Source organism: Papaver somniferum, chromosome 2 (genome assembly GCF_003573695.1).
Source record: "Papaver somniferum cultivar HN1 chromosome 2, ASM357369v1, whole genome shotgun sequence".
Lineage (NCBI taxonomy): Eukaryota > Viridiplantae > Streptophyta > Magnoliopsida > Ranunculales > Papaveraceae > Papaver > Papaver somniferum.
In genome coordinates, this window is record NC_039359.1 from 171,133,247 (window position 1) to 171,145,460 (window position 12,214).

The 12,214-nt window shown below is 35.4% G+C and overlaps 1 protein-coding gene across 2 annotated transcripts; it reads right to left on the reverse strand.

Moving 5' to 3' along the window:
• Window positions 1-2,731: 2,731 nt before the first annotated feature.
• LOC113349778 lies at window positions 2,732-10,328 on the reverse strand. 2 transcript variants are annotated; one of them, XM_026593805.1, is made up of 15 exons: window positions 10,131-10,328; window positions 9,835-9,916; window positions 9,713-9,744; window positions 8,812-9,041; window positions 8,525-8,560; window positions 7,978-8,038; window positions 7,740-7,816; window positions 7,414-7,521; window positions 6,160-6,877; window positions 5,914-6,025; window positions 5,233-5,663; window positions 4,635-5,128; window positions 3,933-4,356; window positions 3,673-3,801; window positions 2,732-3,298 (listed from the first exon to the last, which is right to left on the reverse strand). In XM_026593805.1, exons 12-15 carry the CDS (start codon window positions 4,855-4,857, stop codon window positions 3,148-3,150), a joined length of 927 nt encoding a protein of 308 aa, XP_026449590.1. In that variant the 5' UTR covers window positions 4,858-5,128; window positions 5,233-5,663; window positions 5,914-6,025; window positions 6,160-6,877; window positions 7,414-7,521; window positions 7,740-7,816; window positions 7,978-8,038; window positions 8,525-8,560; window positions 8,812-9,041; window positions 9,713-9,744; window positions 9,835-9,916; window positions 10,131-10,328; the 3' UTR covers window positions 2,732-3,147. The 2 variants fall into 2 exon arrangements, 1 of the variants encoding a protein (XP_026449590.1); XR_003360363.1 differs by lacking the exons at window positions 2,732-3,298; window positions 3,673-3,801; window positions 3,933-4,356; ... (2 more) ...; window positions 5,914-6,025; window positions 6,160-6,877 and having other exon boundaries at window positions 7,166-7,521.
• Between the last annotated feature and the right edge of the window lie 1,886 nt (window positions 10,329-12,214).

Below are 12,214 nucleotides of genomic sequence, written 5' to 3' on the forward strand. Positions count from 1 at the left end.
CATTTGTGGTGCTGGTGGGCTCAACTTGAATCAAAAATACTCCACCAGCTTCACGTCTAGTTTGATTGAGGAAGAAGTTCGGAAAAATCCTCACAAGAAGTTAAGCAAATTACAGATGATTTCCAGACCAACTATGGGATTACCATGGAGTACTATCAGGCCTATAATGGTAGGGAAAAGGTTTATGAGACCATTTATGGCGACGATGTGAAGTCATACTCGCACTTGGTATGATATATTGATGCTATAAGGGAAACCAACCCTGGTAGTGTGATAAAGTTTGAATTTGATCATGTAAAGAAACAGTTCCAACGAATTTTCATCGTGTTTGATGCATGCATCAAAGGGTACCGGTTTTGTCGGCCAATGGTATACTTGGATGCTACTTTCCTTACTGGTAGATTCAGAGGTTGCTTGATGACAGCTACTGGGATCAATGGTGGTAAAGGTATGTTTTTTTTATGTTTTTGAACAACTTTAGTTGACAAATAACATGCGTAACTCTCAGTTATATATCGGTTTACTCAGTGTGTAACTAAGGGAATAACATCTGTAACTTTAAGTTACACATTTGTTTTAAGATGTGTAACTTGTATTTACACATTGTTTTTTGTTTTTGTGAAACTTATTATTTTTTCAATTATGCACACTTTTTTTGTAGGATTTTTCCCACTTGTTGTGGCACTAGTCGATTCTGAGAATTTCCACAACTGGGAGTGGTTTTTAAGGAATTTGACTTAAGTTGTTGGTGATGGAAGGCCAAGCACCTTCCTTTCGGATCGCCATGAAGGACTCTTGCATGGTGTTCCACCTGTCTATCCAGATTCGTTCCACAGCTTATGCTACTATCATTTAAAGACTAATCTGCCCATCAATGGCTTAGATCCTAGGTACACGCTTGTGTTGTACCTTTTCCAAGAAGCGACATACGCACTCTCACCTGAAAACCATGCTAAGGCCATACAGAAAATTAGAGATTTGAACTGTGATTGGGTGGCTGATTACATCGAGACCATCCCACCTGAATCATATGAGAATGCCTATTTCAAATGTTGTCGGTATGGACGCACATCTAGTACTCTAGCAGAAGTGCTCAATAAGTGGATTCTGATTCACAAGAAGATTCCTGCATCTGCTCTTCTTGATCAGGTTAATAGAGTGCTTTTTTTTTGTTGTTGTTGTTGTCTTTCATTTCTTGTTTTGTCACTTTTTGTATTCATAAGTATTTTTATTTTTCAGATTAGGAGGAAAATAATGGTAATGATGGCAGACCGTCATGAAATTGGCGCTAATATGATGACTCCATTAACCCCAGAGTATGAGGAAAAGCTTGAGGCTCTTCAAGATGAAGGTTTGGTTTGGGAAGTATTGGTGGCTAGTCCTACCGTGTTTGAAGTTTTTAGCGAAAGCACTCACATGGTGGACCTCGAGCACCAGACTTGCGCCTGTCAAAGGTTTTGTTTCTTATGCCTTTTTTTCTTTTTGTATGTTAATTTTTTTGAAAGTTTACAGGGTGTAACTTCTAGTTACACTAGATATATGGATATGTAACTACTAGTTACACATATTATTTTGCATGCCATAACTGGAAGATACACATCCTGTGTATGCATGTGTTACTAGATGATTTTTGTGTGTTTTATGATTTGCTTATGTAACTAGCCGACTGTTTACATTCTTGTTTTTGTTTTTTTTGAAGGTGGCGCATATACGGTTTCCCTTGTGCTCATGCTCTTGCAGCCATACGGAAGATTAAACGTGAGGCTATTGATTTCATTTCACCGTATTTTACGAGTGACTATTTTAGAAAGATTTATCTGCATTGCATCCAGTCGATTCCCAACTACAACAGGCATGTTGATATTGATGAAAACAACACCATCAACCCTCTTATTGTAAAGAAACAACCAGGTAGACCCCCAGGAAAAAGGATTATTAGAAAACATGAAACAAGGTAAAGAGGAAAGTTCATTGCAGCAATTACAAGGAAGCAGGTCACAACAAGGCAAGTTGTAAGAATCCTCCGAAGTACACACCCCCTAGCTTTAAGCTGAAGAAGTTCATTTCTGCAAGTATTGATTTTATGTGTGGTTTCTTATTTGTCTTGGGTTATTTGTTTTTTAGTTTTCTTCATTTCGGTTTGCATGGACCAAACTTTTTTATTTTTATGCAACGTTGATTATGTTCAAGGATCATTTATTCAGATTTTATATTTTGTGAGTTCACATGTGAAATATGTTTCTATTCCCAGTGTGTGTCTTCTGAACACAGAGGGGAAATGCATGTGTAACTTTGGTTTACAGTTATAAAATATGGATGTGTAACTATTACTTACACATTGTTATTTTTACATTTTTTGATTTAGTTTGTCTTAATTGCATGTGTAACTATGCGTTATTTAACTTATTTTTTCAGCACTTTACCGTGTTATACATTCCACTATCCTGTCATTACCTGTTAAGTAACTATGTGTTACTTAACAGTTATTTTTAACATATGTAACTTCAAGTTACACATCTTAATTTGATGTGTAACTTTAAGTTACTTAACATGTTGCATACTTCTGAAACCTGTGCAAATAGCAGAAAAGTTCTAACAAGATATTTTTGCAAGTCTAATAACAACTTGTAGTTAACAAAAGTACAAAAGTTTTTAATTCAAGGAATTTCAATCTAAAAGTATAGAAGTTTGCAAATTCAAGAACTGGTAAAATCTAGTAACTGACGAAATTAACAACATATTTGCAGGTCTAAGCTAACAACATATTTGCAAGTATAGAAGTATTTTTAATCCAAATAACTGCTTTACACATATCTGGATGGATCTGAAAGAATATTGTAAAGCATGCTTCCTCTCATGCGTTCACCTTGTCATCCAACTATCTCACCAGATGTGTTGTTAGTTTTTTGTTAAGTGGTTTATTCTTCATCCTGATCTTCATGTAAGTGCATACAAAAAGAAGACAGCCGGGAAATTAACCTTGGTTGGGCAAAGCGAGATTTCTGGCTCTTTCATTCAACCCAAGAGGACATCGGAGTGTCAGTTCTCTAGTTATTGCAAATGCATATTTCTTGGCTTTTATAAAGTGTTCTTCCCTGAGTTTCTTAACATCTGACGAGTTCATGTGGGACCAAGGATTAGTGCCCGTTAAGTCATACTCCAGCAGTGTGTAGTGTGTGTTGTTGTTGCACATTGGGACAAAAAGTCTGACTGCATTGTTCTTGTGCTTGTAATAGTCTTTAACAAGCCTAGGAATCCAGAATTTATGGAAATCACCGTCATTGTCCAAGTAAGATTTCTGCAAAAACCATTTGGAATATCAAACTCACATTTTAAACCAAAAGTTACAAATGCACAAGTGATTATGTAACCAGAAGTGACACATAAGTCCCCAGGTTTTACACTTGAAAAATATGGATGTGTAACTTCAGATTACACATTATAAATGGATGTGTAACTTCAGATTACACATTATAAATGCATACGTAACCTCAAGTTACACATCACACTTTGCCAATATTAAAAAATCCGAGCATATTATCATAATCTGACAACACCAATTACACATTATAAATGCAATAAGATTTTAAATTTCGAAGTACTTAATATGCTTTCGGGGAGAGGAATATCGCTTTCTCATATTTGGGGTTTGAGTTTATATTTTTCCTCAACCTGCTAATGTAGAAATCAAGGAATTCCGACTCCAAGTAGGCTTCTTTCATGGTAAATTGGAGCATTAGTTCTCCGTTTATATCAAAGAGCGGGCTACCATCGTCTTTGAATTCCATCCAAGCAATGTCTCTACATTAGAAAGAAAAAAACAATTAAAAAAAAATAACAGAATTAAGCAGTAAAATACAATGTTCAATATTAAAATCTACATTTAAACACCATAACAGAATCAAGCATGAGTTTTGGTTATAGCTACTTACGTTGTGGGATGAGTACTGAAATATTCAAGCACTTTCTTCTTTTGCTCGCCATCCAGACTTTCGATCACTGGGGAACCTTTCACATTCTTTCTCATTGTCCCATCATCTTCTTCACCAACCTCAGCCATTCTTTCTTCTTCTACTTCTGGAACTGCGGCCATTCTTTCTTCTTCTACTTCTTGGACTGCGACCATTGTTTCTTCATTAGCAGTCTTCTTAATCTTCTTTGCCTTACTTTCAAACTGTTTCCGATCTTGTGTTTGAATTTTTCTATTCCTCAGCACGCGCTGGTGTACGAATCCTGGATGGCTTTCTCTTAGTCTATTCGAAACTTCCTTGAGTAGTTCTCCTACAAGTTTTGGAGTTTTATCTATGCGAAGGCTAAAATTCAATGGATCACTACCAATGTTTTCCTGTGTTTTAGCTGTGCAAACAAAAATAGGCAGAATCAAAAAGAGTTGCACATGTGTAACAGAAAGCTACACTTGGTGGCCAAGTATGTAACTTAAAGTTACACAAGCCCAAATAATATGTAACTTCAAGTTACAATTGTATTATCAATCATGTATTGTATGTAACTTAAAGTTACATAAGACCTACAATATGTAACTTCAAGTTACACTTGTATTGTAAACAACAAAGAAACATGGAATCAGCAAGGGACAAAAATTTATAAGAAATTACTTAAGAAAGATGGGTTACCAGTGGAGGTAGGTTCTGCATTTTCCATCTCTACAGCACCTTGGTTGATGTCGCTGATGACCTCATCTACCACTTCATTTACCTCAACATCCGTCATATCACCTAGGTTAGGTCCTAATTGCACAAACCTGTAGGTCTCAGGATTGTCACCCTGAGTTTGCTGAGTTGTAGAAGTTACCACCAAAGATTCATCAATCTGTGTTGGCTGAGTTGAAGCAGTCATCTGCAACTGTCATCAACAGTTGCAGGTGTCTCTTAATCCGTGGGTTTCTCTGGCAACGAGTCATCATCATTTGTAGTTACATCTTCACCTGTCGGTTTGTTCTCTTCACCCGCGGATTTCTTATGCAGCTCATCCATAACACCAGCTTCTGCGGCTTCAATCTGCGGCTCATCAACAACATTGGTACTAGAAGGTGCTTTGCCCTTCTCTGTGGTTGTGTGAGCTTGCATAATTATTGGCGTATTTCCAGCTTCAAGACTTATATATGGAACTGCACAAGGATTCAACGTATAAACAATATAATAGATGTTTTAATTTAGAATGATGATGATGTTAAATTGTTAAAAAAAAAATGAAACAAGAACAACCACTTACACTCATGTTGGAATGAAGTTTCCCCGTCATTTTCTTCTTTCTCCCTCTGTTCCTCGACCTCTTTAGTATGATCGACACCTTGCTTGATGCTCAGTTGTTTCATGTGCTTCCACACCATCTTCTTGTGGAATAACCTCTTCCTAGGTCACTTTGTAAGGTTCAATACCCATTGCTCTCATAATTTCGCAACTAAAAATGTGAATCTTGTATTCTGGTGTTCCTGTAAGGTTCCCTTCTGATATCCCTTCTCTGGAAATTTTACGCACTGCATCAAATACTTGTTGGTTTGCTTGTAGTTTCTCTTTTAGTTTTCCGTTCTCAATTGTTCTCTGTCATAGCCACCTTTTCAGATCGCCCTTGGTTGGTTCCACTGTTGATATACCAAGCTCATTTTCAAGCTGTGAGAACTCTTCCACAAAGCTAGCAGTTGACTGCATTTAACAGACTGAGAGGTCAAAAAGAGATGGTAATAATGCATGTGTAACTTAAAGTTACACAATCCAGTGGTGAGATCTGCAAGTGTAACTTAAGGTTACACAAGTTCATCTATATGTGTAACTTTAAGTTACACATGCCATATACAAAATATAACTTATATTTGCATGTGTAAATATCAGCTAGACAAGCTCTTTTGCAAGTAATAGTAAACAAAATATAAAGCAAGTAATAGCAAACACTTACGGTAAACTCTGTCATGTTTACACCAGCTATGAAATCTGATATCACGTCCATGTCCACCTTCCAACCCTTGGGATCTTTTGTTCGTTGTTTTGAACTTTTTGTATCAATCCTGCTGGTGTGTGCTCAACAAACAAGATCCGCAACATATAAACAATCAATCAATTTAATTAGTCGATCGGCAAAAAATATCTAAAACTCAGCAGTAAAACTACTTGAACTACAATCAAGTAAAAACATTATCCCTACCATTATTTATTGCACACAACCCTTCACGTTTGAAGGACAGTCTGCATTTTGTAGTATTTCCTCGAACAAATGCTCGTGTACCAAATCTGGCCAGGAGACCTCGAGAACAGTTTCATAAGTTTCGACGAGTGCAAGATATTTAACATTTACTGAGATAGCATTTTTATCGCCAAAAAAAGTTCACAACACAAATAAAACCCTATCACACAAACTAAATGCTTATCATCAAGTTTTGTTCTTCTCTTTTTCTTCTTCATAACTTCTATTATTGTCTCCATAATCTTCTTCTTAGTCACTACCGTTGAATGTTTTGTTTCTTTGATATCTGAAAAATATTTGTTGTATAACACGTTTTCATCCACCTTCTTTAAATTAAACCTTTCTATTAACTTTTGACCTCTTCTCTTCCAATCCTTTTCATTCCAGTTATACCAGCAAACTTCGCCGGTGTAGACTCTATAAAGTTTTCTCCAAATTTAAATGCACATGGTACCCCATAATCTCCATCGAAGCAGTTTAAAAGCTTCACAACTCCATGCTTGTTAGTTGTTATTTGTTTCATGTTCTTTGGAGCAGCAACATCAAATCCATCGTAATAAAACATTACAAGATCACCATAAGGCGCTTTCCTAATATACGTTTTAGCTCTCAGATAGTCCTATTGGCTTTATTTCTTTCACCAAATCTTGAACTGCATTGAATGAGTGTCTTAACTTTCCTGTACACATTACACAAAAAAACAACAAGAATCAGTAGTTGTGTACTTATCAAATACACTCTTTTTTTAATGCAAAATCAAAAGCATGGTACAAAGAATGTGTATCTGCCAAGTACACAAACTGAAATCATGCTATAATGTGTTGTGTATTAATCTTAGACATTATACAAGGTGTAACTTTAACTTACACATTCTTATGAAGGTGTAATTTTAATTTATACAACCAATTTTATGTATAAATAACAGTTACACAATTTAAACATAACCTAAGGCAAGTCAGTGGTGAGATTTTTAATATGTGGTGTAACTTACAGTTACATAGGCTCATTTGTATGTGTAACTATAAGTTACACAATCAGTATACAAACCACAATACAGTCAGTGGTGAGATTTTGAATGCGTAACTTATAGTTACACAAGCTCTATTTGTATAGTTACTCAGTTTCTATTGTGTAACTCTATTTCTACAGTTACACAGGTTATATTTCTATAGTTACACGGGATCTATCACAAAAGAAACATCACAAAACATATACCCCAACAGTAAATGGCATCTTGAAGTGAAAGAATCATAATACATGTTAAGGCAGGATCTTCTTCAGGTGGATTCCTTCTTCCTCTCGCCATTTGATTATTTCCTGAATCTGAATTTGCAGTGGAAATTGTAAGAATACAAATTAGTTGATTATAGATCATGAAACCTAAATGAGTCAAAATTAGTTGCGAAACCCTAATTTTCAAAAACAACCACAAAATCAACAGACAAATGAAATCAAAACATCAATCATGATGAAGTGAAACATGTGAAAGCAGAAATCGAAACCTAAAACCAGAGAGGAAAAGGAGAAGAGAGAAAACTGACCTTTCTTCGCTTCTTCTTCTTTTTTCTCAGCAAACAGATCAAAAACTACTTTTAGGTTTGTTCTTATGGTTTTTCGGCTAGAAGATTTAAACAGGAAGAAGAAGAAGAAGATTAAACAGGGAAGAAGAAGAAGAAGAAGAAAAGATTAAATCAATCAACAAATTCTTCGAGAAGATTAAACATGAAGAAGAAGAAGAAAAGATTAAACAGGGAGAAGAAGATTTGATCGAAAACCTACCTGTGTATCTGGAAAAAAAATTCTCTGCAAATTTTTTCAGAAGAGATCCGTTTTCTGTCTCCTGAAATGAAAATAACTGTGTCCGTGTGAGAGAAAAGCTAGGTTAGATACTTATATAGTGAAGATTAATCTGGTCATTTCAACTTTAATTAAATTTATTTTTAATTCGGGGCCTGGTTTTAAAACTCTTTTAACTCGGGACCTCATTTTATGGGTTATCCATGGATTGGGCCTTAGCCTAATTTTCCCTATAAAAAAAGGATAAAATGGTTTTCTTAATTAGTTGTGAATCAGTTTGATGTTTTATGCTTAGAATAATTCTTTGATAAATCATGCTTAAGGATTACAACTTAATATTGGACACCTTTTAAATTAAAAAGTGATTTAATAAGAAAAAGAGCTTAATAATAATTTCTGAAATATTATTTATAACCAATCAACTTGAAGTGGTAGTGAATCCTGAGCCTTAATCCTTCTAAAATCTTGACATTACTATCAAAAAATTAATTTCCTTCATTTATTTATTTAAATCTAAAAAAAAAGTTACCTTCACAAGTTCGAAAAGAATCCCTTTTACCACTATCTACAACAACATTTGAAAAAACATCAACAACCATTCACTAAACTGCATAACAAGTTATGCAACAAAAAAAAAGGATGCATAACTTATCATGCACCTAAAATAATAGCTGCATAACGTGTTATGCATCTTCAAAGAAGCATAGCTAAACCGACAACTTTTGTAGATGCATAATAGACTATGCAACCATTTTCTTAGATGCATAAAAGAATTCAACAATACCGAGAATGATAAAGGGAAGCATCGAGACACACTTGAAAAATATGAGAAGAAGCTATTTGTTCTCGCTCAATCAATACGTAAATAATCAACATACACCATAATCCATAGCAACAACAGCTGAATATTAGCGCAGCATCTCCTCGGCATTACCATTCTCCATGAGTATTGTCATCTCCATTTACTGCAGTAACAAAACTCATTCTCCATCCGCTTCAACTTGTGCTCAAAACACCAGATTCCACCTGCAATTCAGCTCAATAGTCTGCAATACCATGACATCACCAAGTCTTTCTGGATTTATTTTGGCTTCCCCACAATATTAATAATAATATTACTTTAATGATGGTCATGTTTATTTATGAGTGCTTGAAACCACTTGTAGAGAGATACCGAACCAAACATGTTGATTTAGAGACATACCGAACCAAAACTTGTACTTACAGCTCTTGCAAGCAAATTCTTAAGGTTATTTTAAGAAAATACATGTCCACCAGCAAAATGCCAGCTCTTGTAATTTTCACTTTTATCATATCGTGGTTTTCACATAGTCAAGTTGTTAGTACTATACTCACATACATCCAGCAGCAAAATGCCATGGCCATCCTAATCTCATTCAGAATGACAAGACATCCATGGTGCATGATAATTCCATGGTGCATGATAATTCCACACATTGAGATAATTACTTAAGAAAATATGTAATTAGTTTCTTAATTTATTATGTCAAGACACACAATAAATATGATGATCAACTTCTCAATTCTGTCCTTGTCTTGGTTTGTCATCAACCTTGGTTGAGTTTTGATCATTGACATTTTAGTACTTATACAAAAGACCACTCAACTCAAAGATGTAAACAGATTGTGGAGTTTCATCCACAATTTATGTAACGTAAAGAATCAAAAAATATTTAACTATTGAAATTGAGATTACCTTGCCATTGCTAACTAACTTCCCCCGTGCATCTGCAAAACACCCAATAGCAAAACAAAATCAACACTTTTGGGTACCATGATTTAAATTTCTTAAATACAAACCAATCGTATGTTAGTAACCTTGAGAAAGTATCTCTGTGCCATTATTTGAAGGTGCTAAACCCACATCTAGTCTCAAATACGAACTTTCTCCTGCTGCGGACTAAAATAATGGAAAAAAAATTAAATGTTAGCATCCGAATTGAAACTAGATCTAACAAAAACGAGAAAAAAAATCTTAAAATCTCCTTTCCATTTGGAGAACTCTGCGATACAAAAAAAGAAATTGAAATCGAACTAAATCTGGAAAAGAAAAATGGCGAAATCAATCAGCTCCGCGATTTCTATCAACGTAGCTTCCCAAGCATTTTTCTTACTGTGATAACCTTCTTCTCTTTTCGTGAAGATGATTTGCTTGTGATTTCTAGGGTTATGATTTGCTTCTGATTTCTAGGGTTTTCCCTATGGTTAATTTTACTCGTAGGGAGGTCACAGTAGAGTAAAGAGGAAGAACAAGACGAATCGGAGAAGAGAAGAAGAAAAAATACGGAACATAATTTTATAAAACTACGGGTCTGGGAAAAATTTTCTCAGAAAAAATGGGTGCGCCCGTGACTTTTTCTGAACGTGGATTTCTCAGGGGAGAAAAATAGAAAAATGGGTTTGTCAGTAGTTTTCACTTTTTTATATTTATCCAAGTGAATTAAATAAAGTAAATAATTAAAGAAATTATAAATAAAAATATTACCAATCAAACATGAGTGAATAGATCCTCCATTGCCTCAATCACCAAGAATTTATCCTCTCATCATGTTGGAAAAATACTCAAAAGATTTTATTAATGCTCAAAAGTTGAGTACAAATGATGAAATAAAAAGAAATCGTTTTAAGACTGTCCTTTGCGACACACAGGAAGCGTAGGGAAGAACGACACTTCAGAAGTGCTGTAAGCTCGTCGCGGGAAAGGAACTGAGAATTGTCGCAAAAATAGCAGGTGTCCACTTAGGTGCCCCTTAACCGATAGTGAGAGTCTGAATAACAATTGTCCTTCAAGGGTGCCAAAATCAACTTTTCGAGCCGAATTTTCCAAAAATGTTTATTTCCTAAAAATACATAAAAACACATTATTAGTACAAAAATAGAGTTCCAACAATACGGACATTGAGGACAAATTAGACACAAAAATGTGTCTATCAAATACCCCCAAACTTATTATTTGCTAGCCCTCGAGCAAATCTAATCTAGAAAGTAAAATGACTACACTTAGCACGTGCAGCAAGCCGTTAAACCACTAGGTGTCCCTAGTGGCGGAGTGTTGTCTCCGGAGGGTTTACCAGAGGTGTACCCACAGAACCTTTATACTCCAGACCCTAGATATCTACAACGAACCTTGGAAGGCACTAAAGAATCTCCTTGGTTGGCACACTTATTGACTACAAGAGGAAGTACCCTGATGCGAAATTCCAATTGATGTACACTCAAGCATACTAAAATTCATATATAAGTGACAGAGCTCTACTCAGATAGTTGCACTATGGACATCATATTCGGAGTCAAACTAATCACATGGAAAGATTAAGAGATGGATATAGAAAAACATAGATGGTTTTGATGTTTACTAAGTGAACGGCGTTTCCCATATCTGTCTGAAGGCCTCCGCCAAAATGAACCTATCCTAATGGATTGAGATACTAGTCTGACTAATATCAACACACTGGCATATACAAGGGAACCAGTGGTCGATAACCTAACTCTAGGTCAACAAAACTGGCATATACAAGGGTACCAGTGGTCGACTTTATTGAATTTATTCCTTTTGGTCAAATGGTCTGGTCTCAATTTTTTTGTTTGTTTTTTTTTTATATCTCAATCACTCTAATTCACCCTAGCATTGGTAACAACTTGAATCGTGAGCCCCACCTAATCACTTAGAGTACATAGTTTAAAAATAAAATAAAATAAAAATAGAAGTGAAAAGGACTCAACGAGATATGGTGAAACTATCATGTTATTTCTAACACCTGAGCTCTGTGCTTTTATGAATAGACTCTTTAGATGTTTCCATCTATTCAGATTGGTTCCTCAACTCCAACAACCAAGATGCTTCCATCCACTTAGATTAGTTAGTGCCATCCTGAATACGCATAAATTTCTAGGCTCTGGAGTTTATTTATTGCAACTAAAAGCTAACAAAAAGTTTCTTCCCCACCCCCAAACTTAAATCTAACATTGTCCTCAATGTTTCTAATTAAAGAGAAGTACCAAAAGTAAAATAACACGAGGAGAAGTTGGAAAGATAGTACCTGGGTGAAGAAAATCAAAAACTAATATACAACATACAACTGCCTCGGTGGTCAATCAAGGGTAAACAGGGTCCTCCAGAGGGACCTCCTCAACATCACCTGTAGGAAAGGGCTCTAAAAAGGGTTTCAATCTCTGACCGTTAACCTTCGAAGAACTA

Excerpts from the sequence above, each read along its gene's own strand:
- LOC113349778 (XM_026593805.1), bottom strand. The coding sequence starts at position 4,857 with ATGACTGCTTCAACTCAGCCAACACAGATTGATGAATCTTTGGTGGTA. Across the intron at positions 4,357-4,634 it reads TGCAGAACCTACCTCCACTG|CTAAAACACAGGAAAACATT; the intron begins GTAACCCATCTT and ends TTGTTTGCACAG. Across the intron at positions 3,802-3,932 it reads TTCAGTACTCATCCCACAAC|AGACATTGCTTGGATGGAAT; the intron begins GTAAGTAGCTAT and ends TTTCTAATGTAG.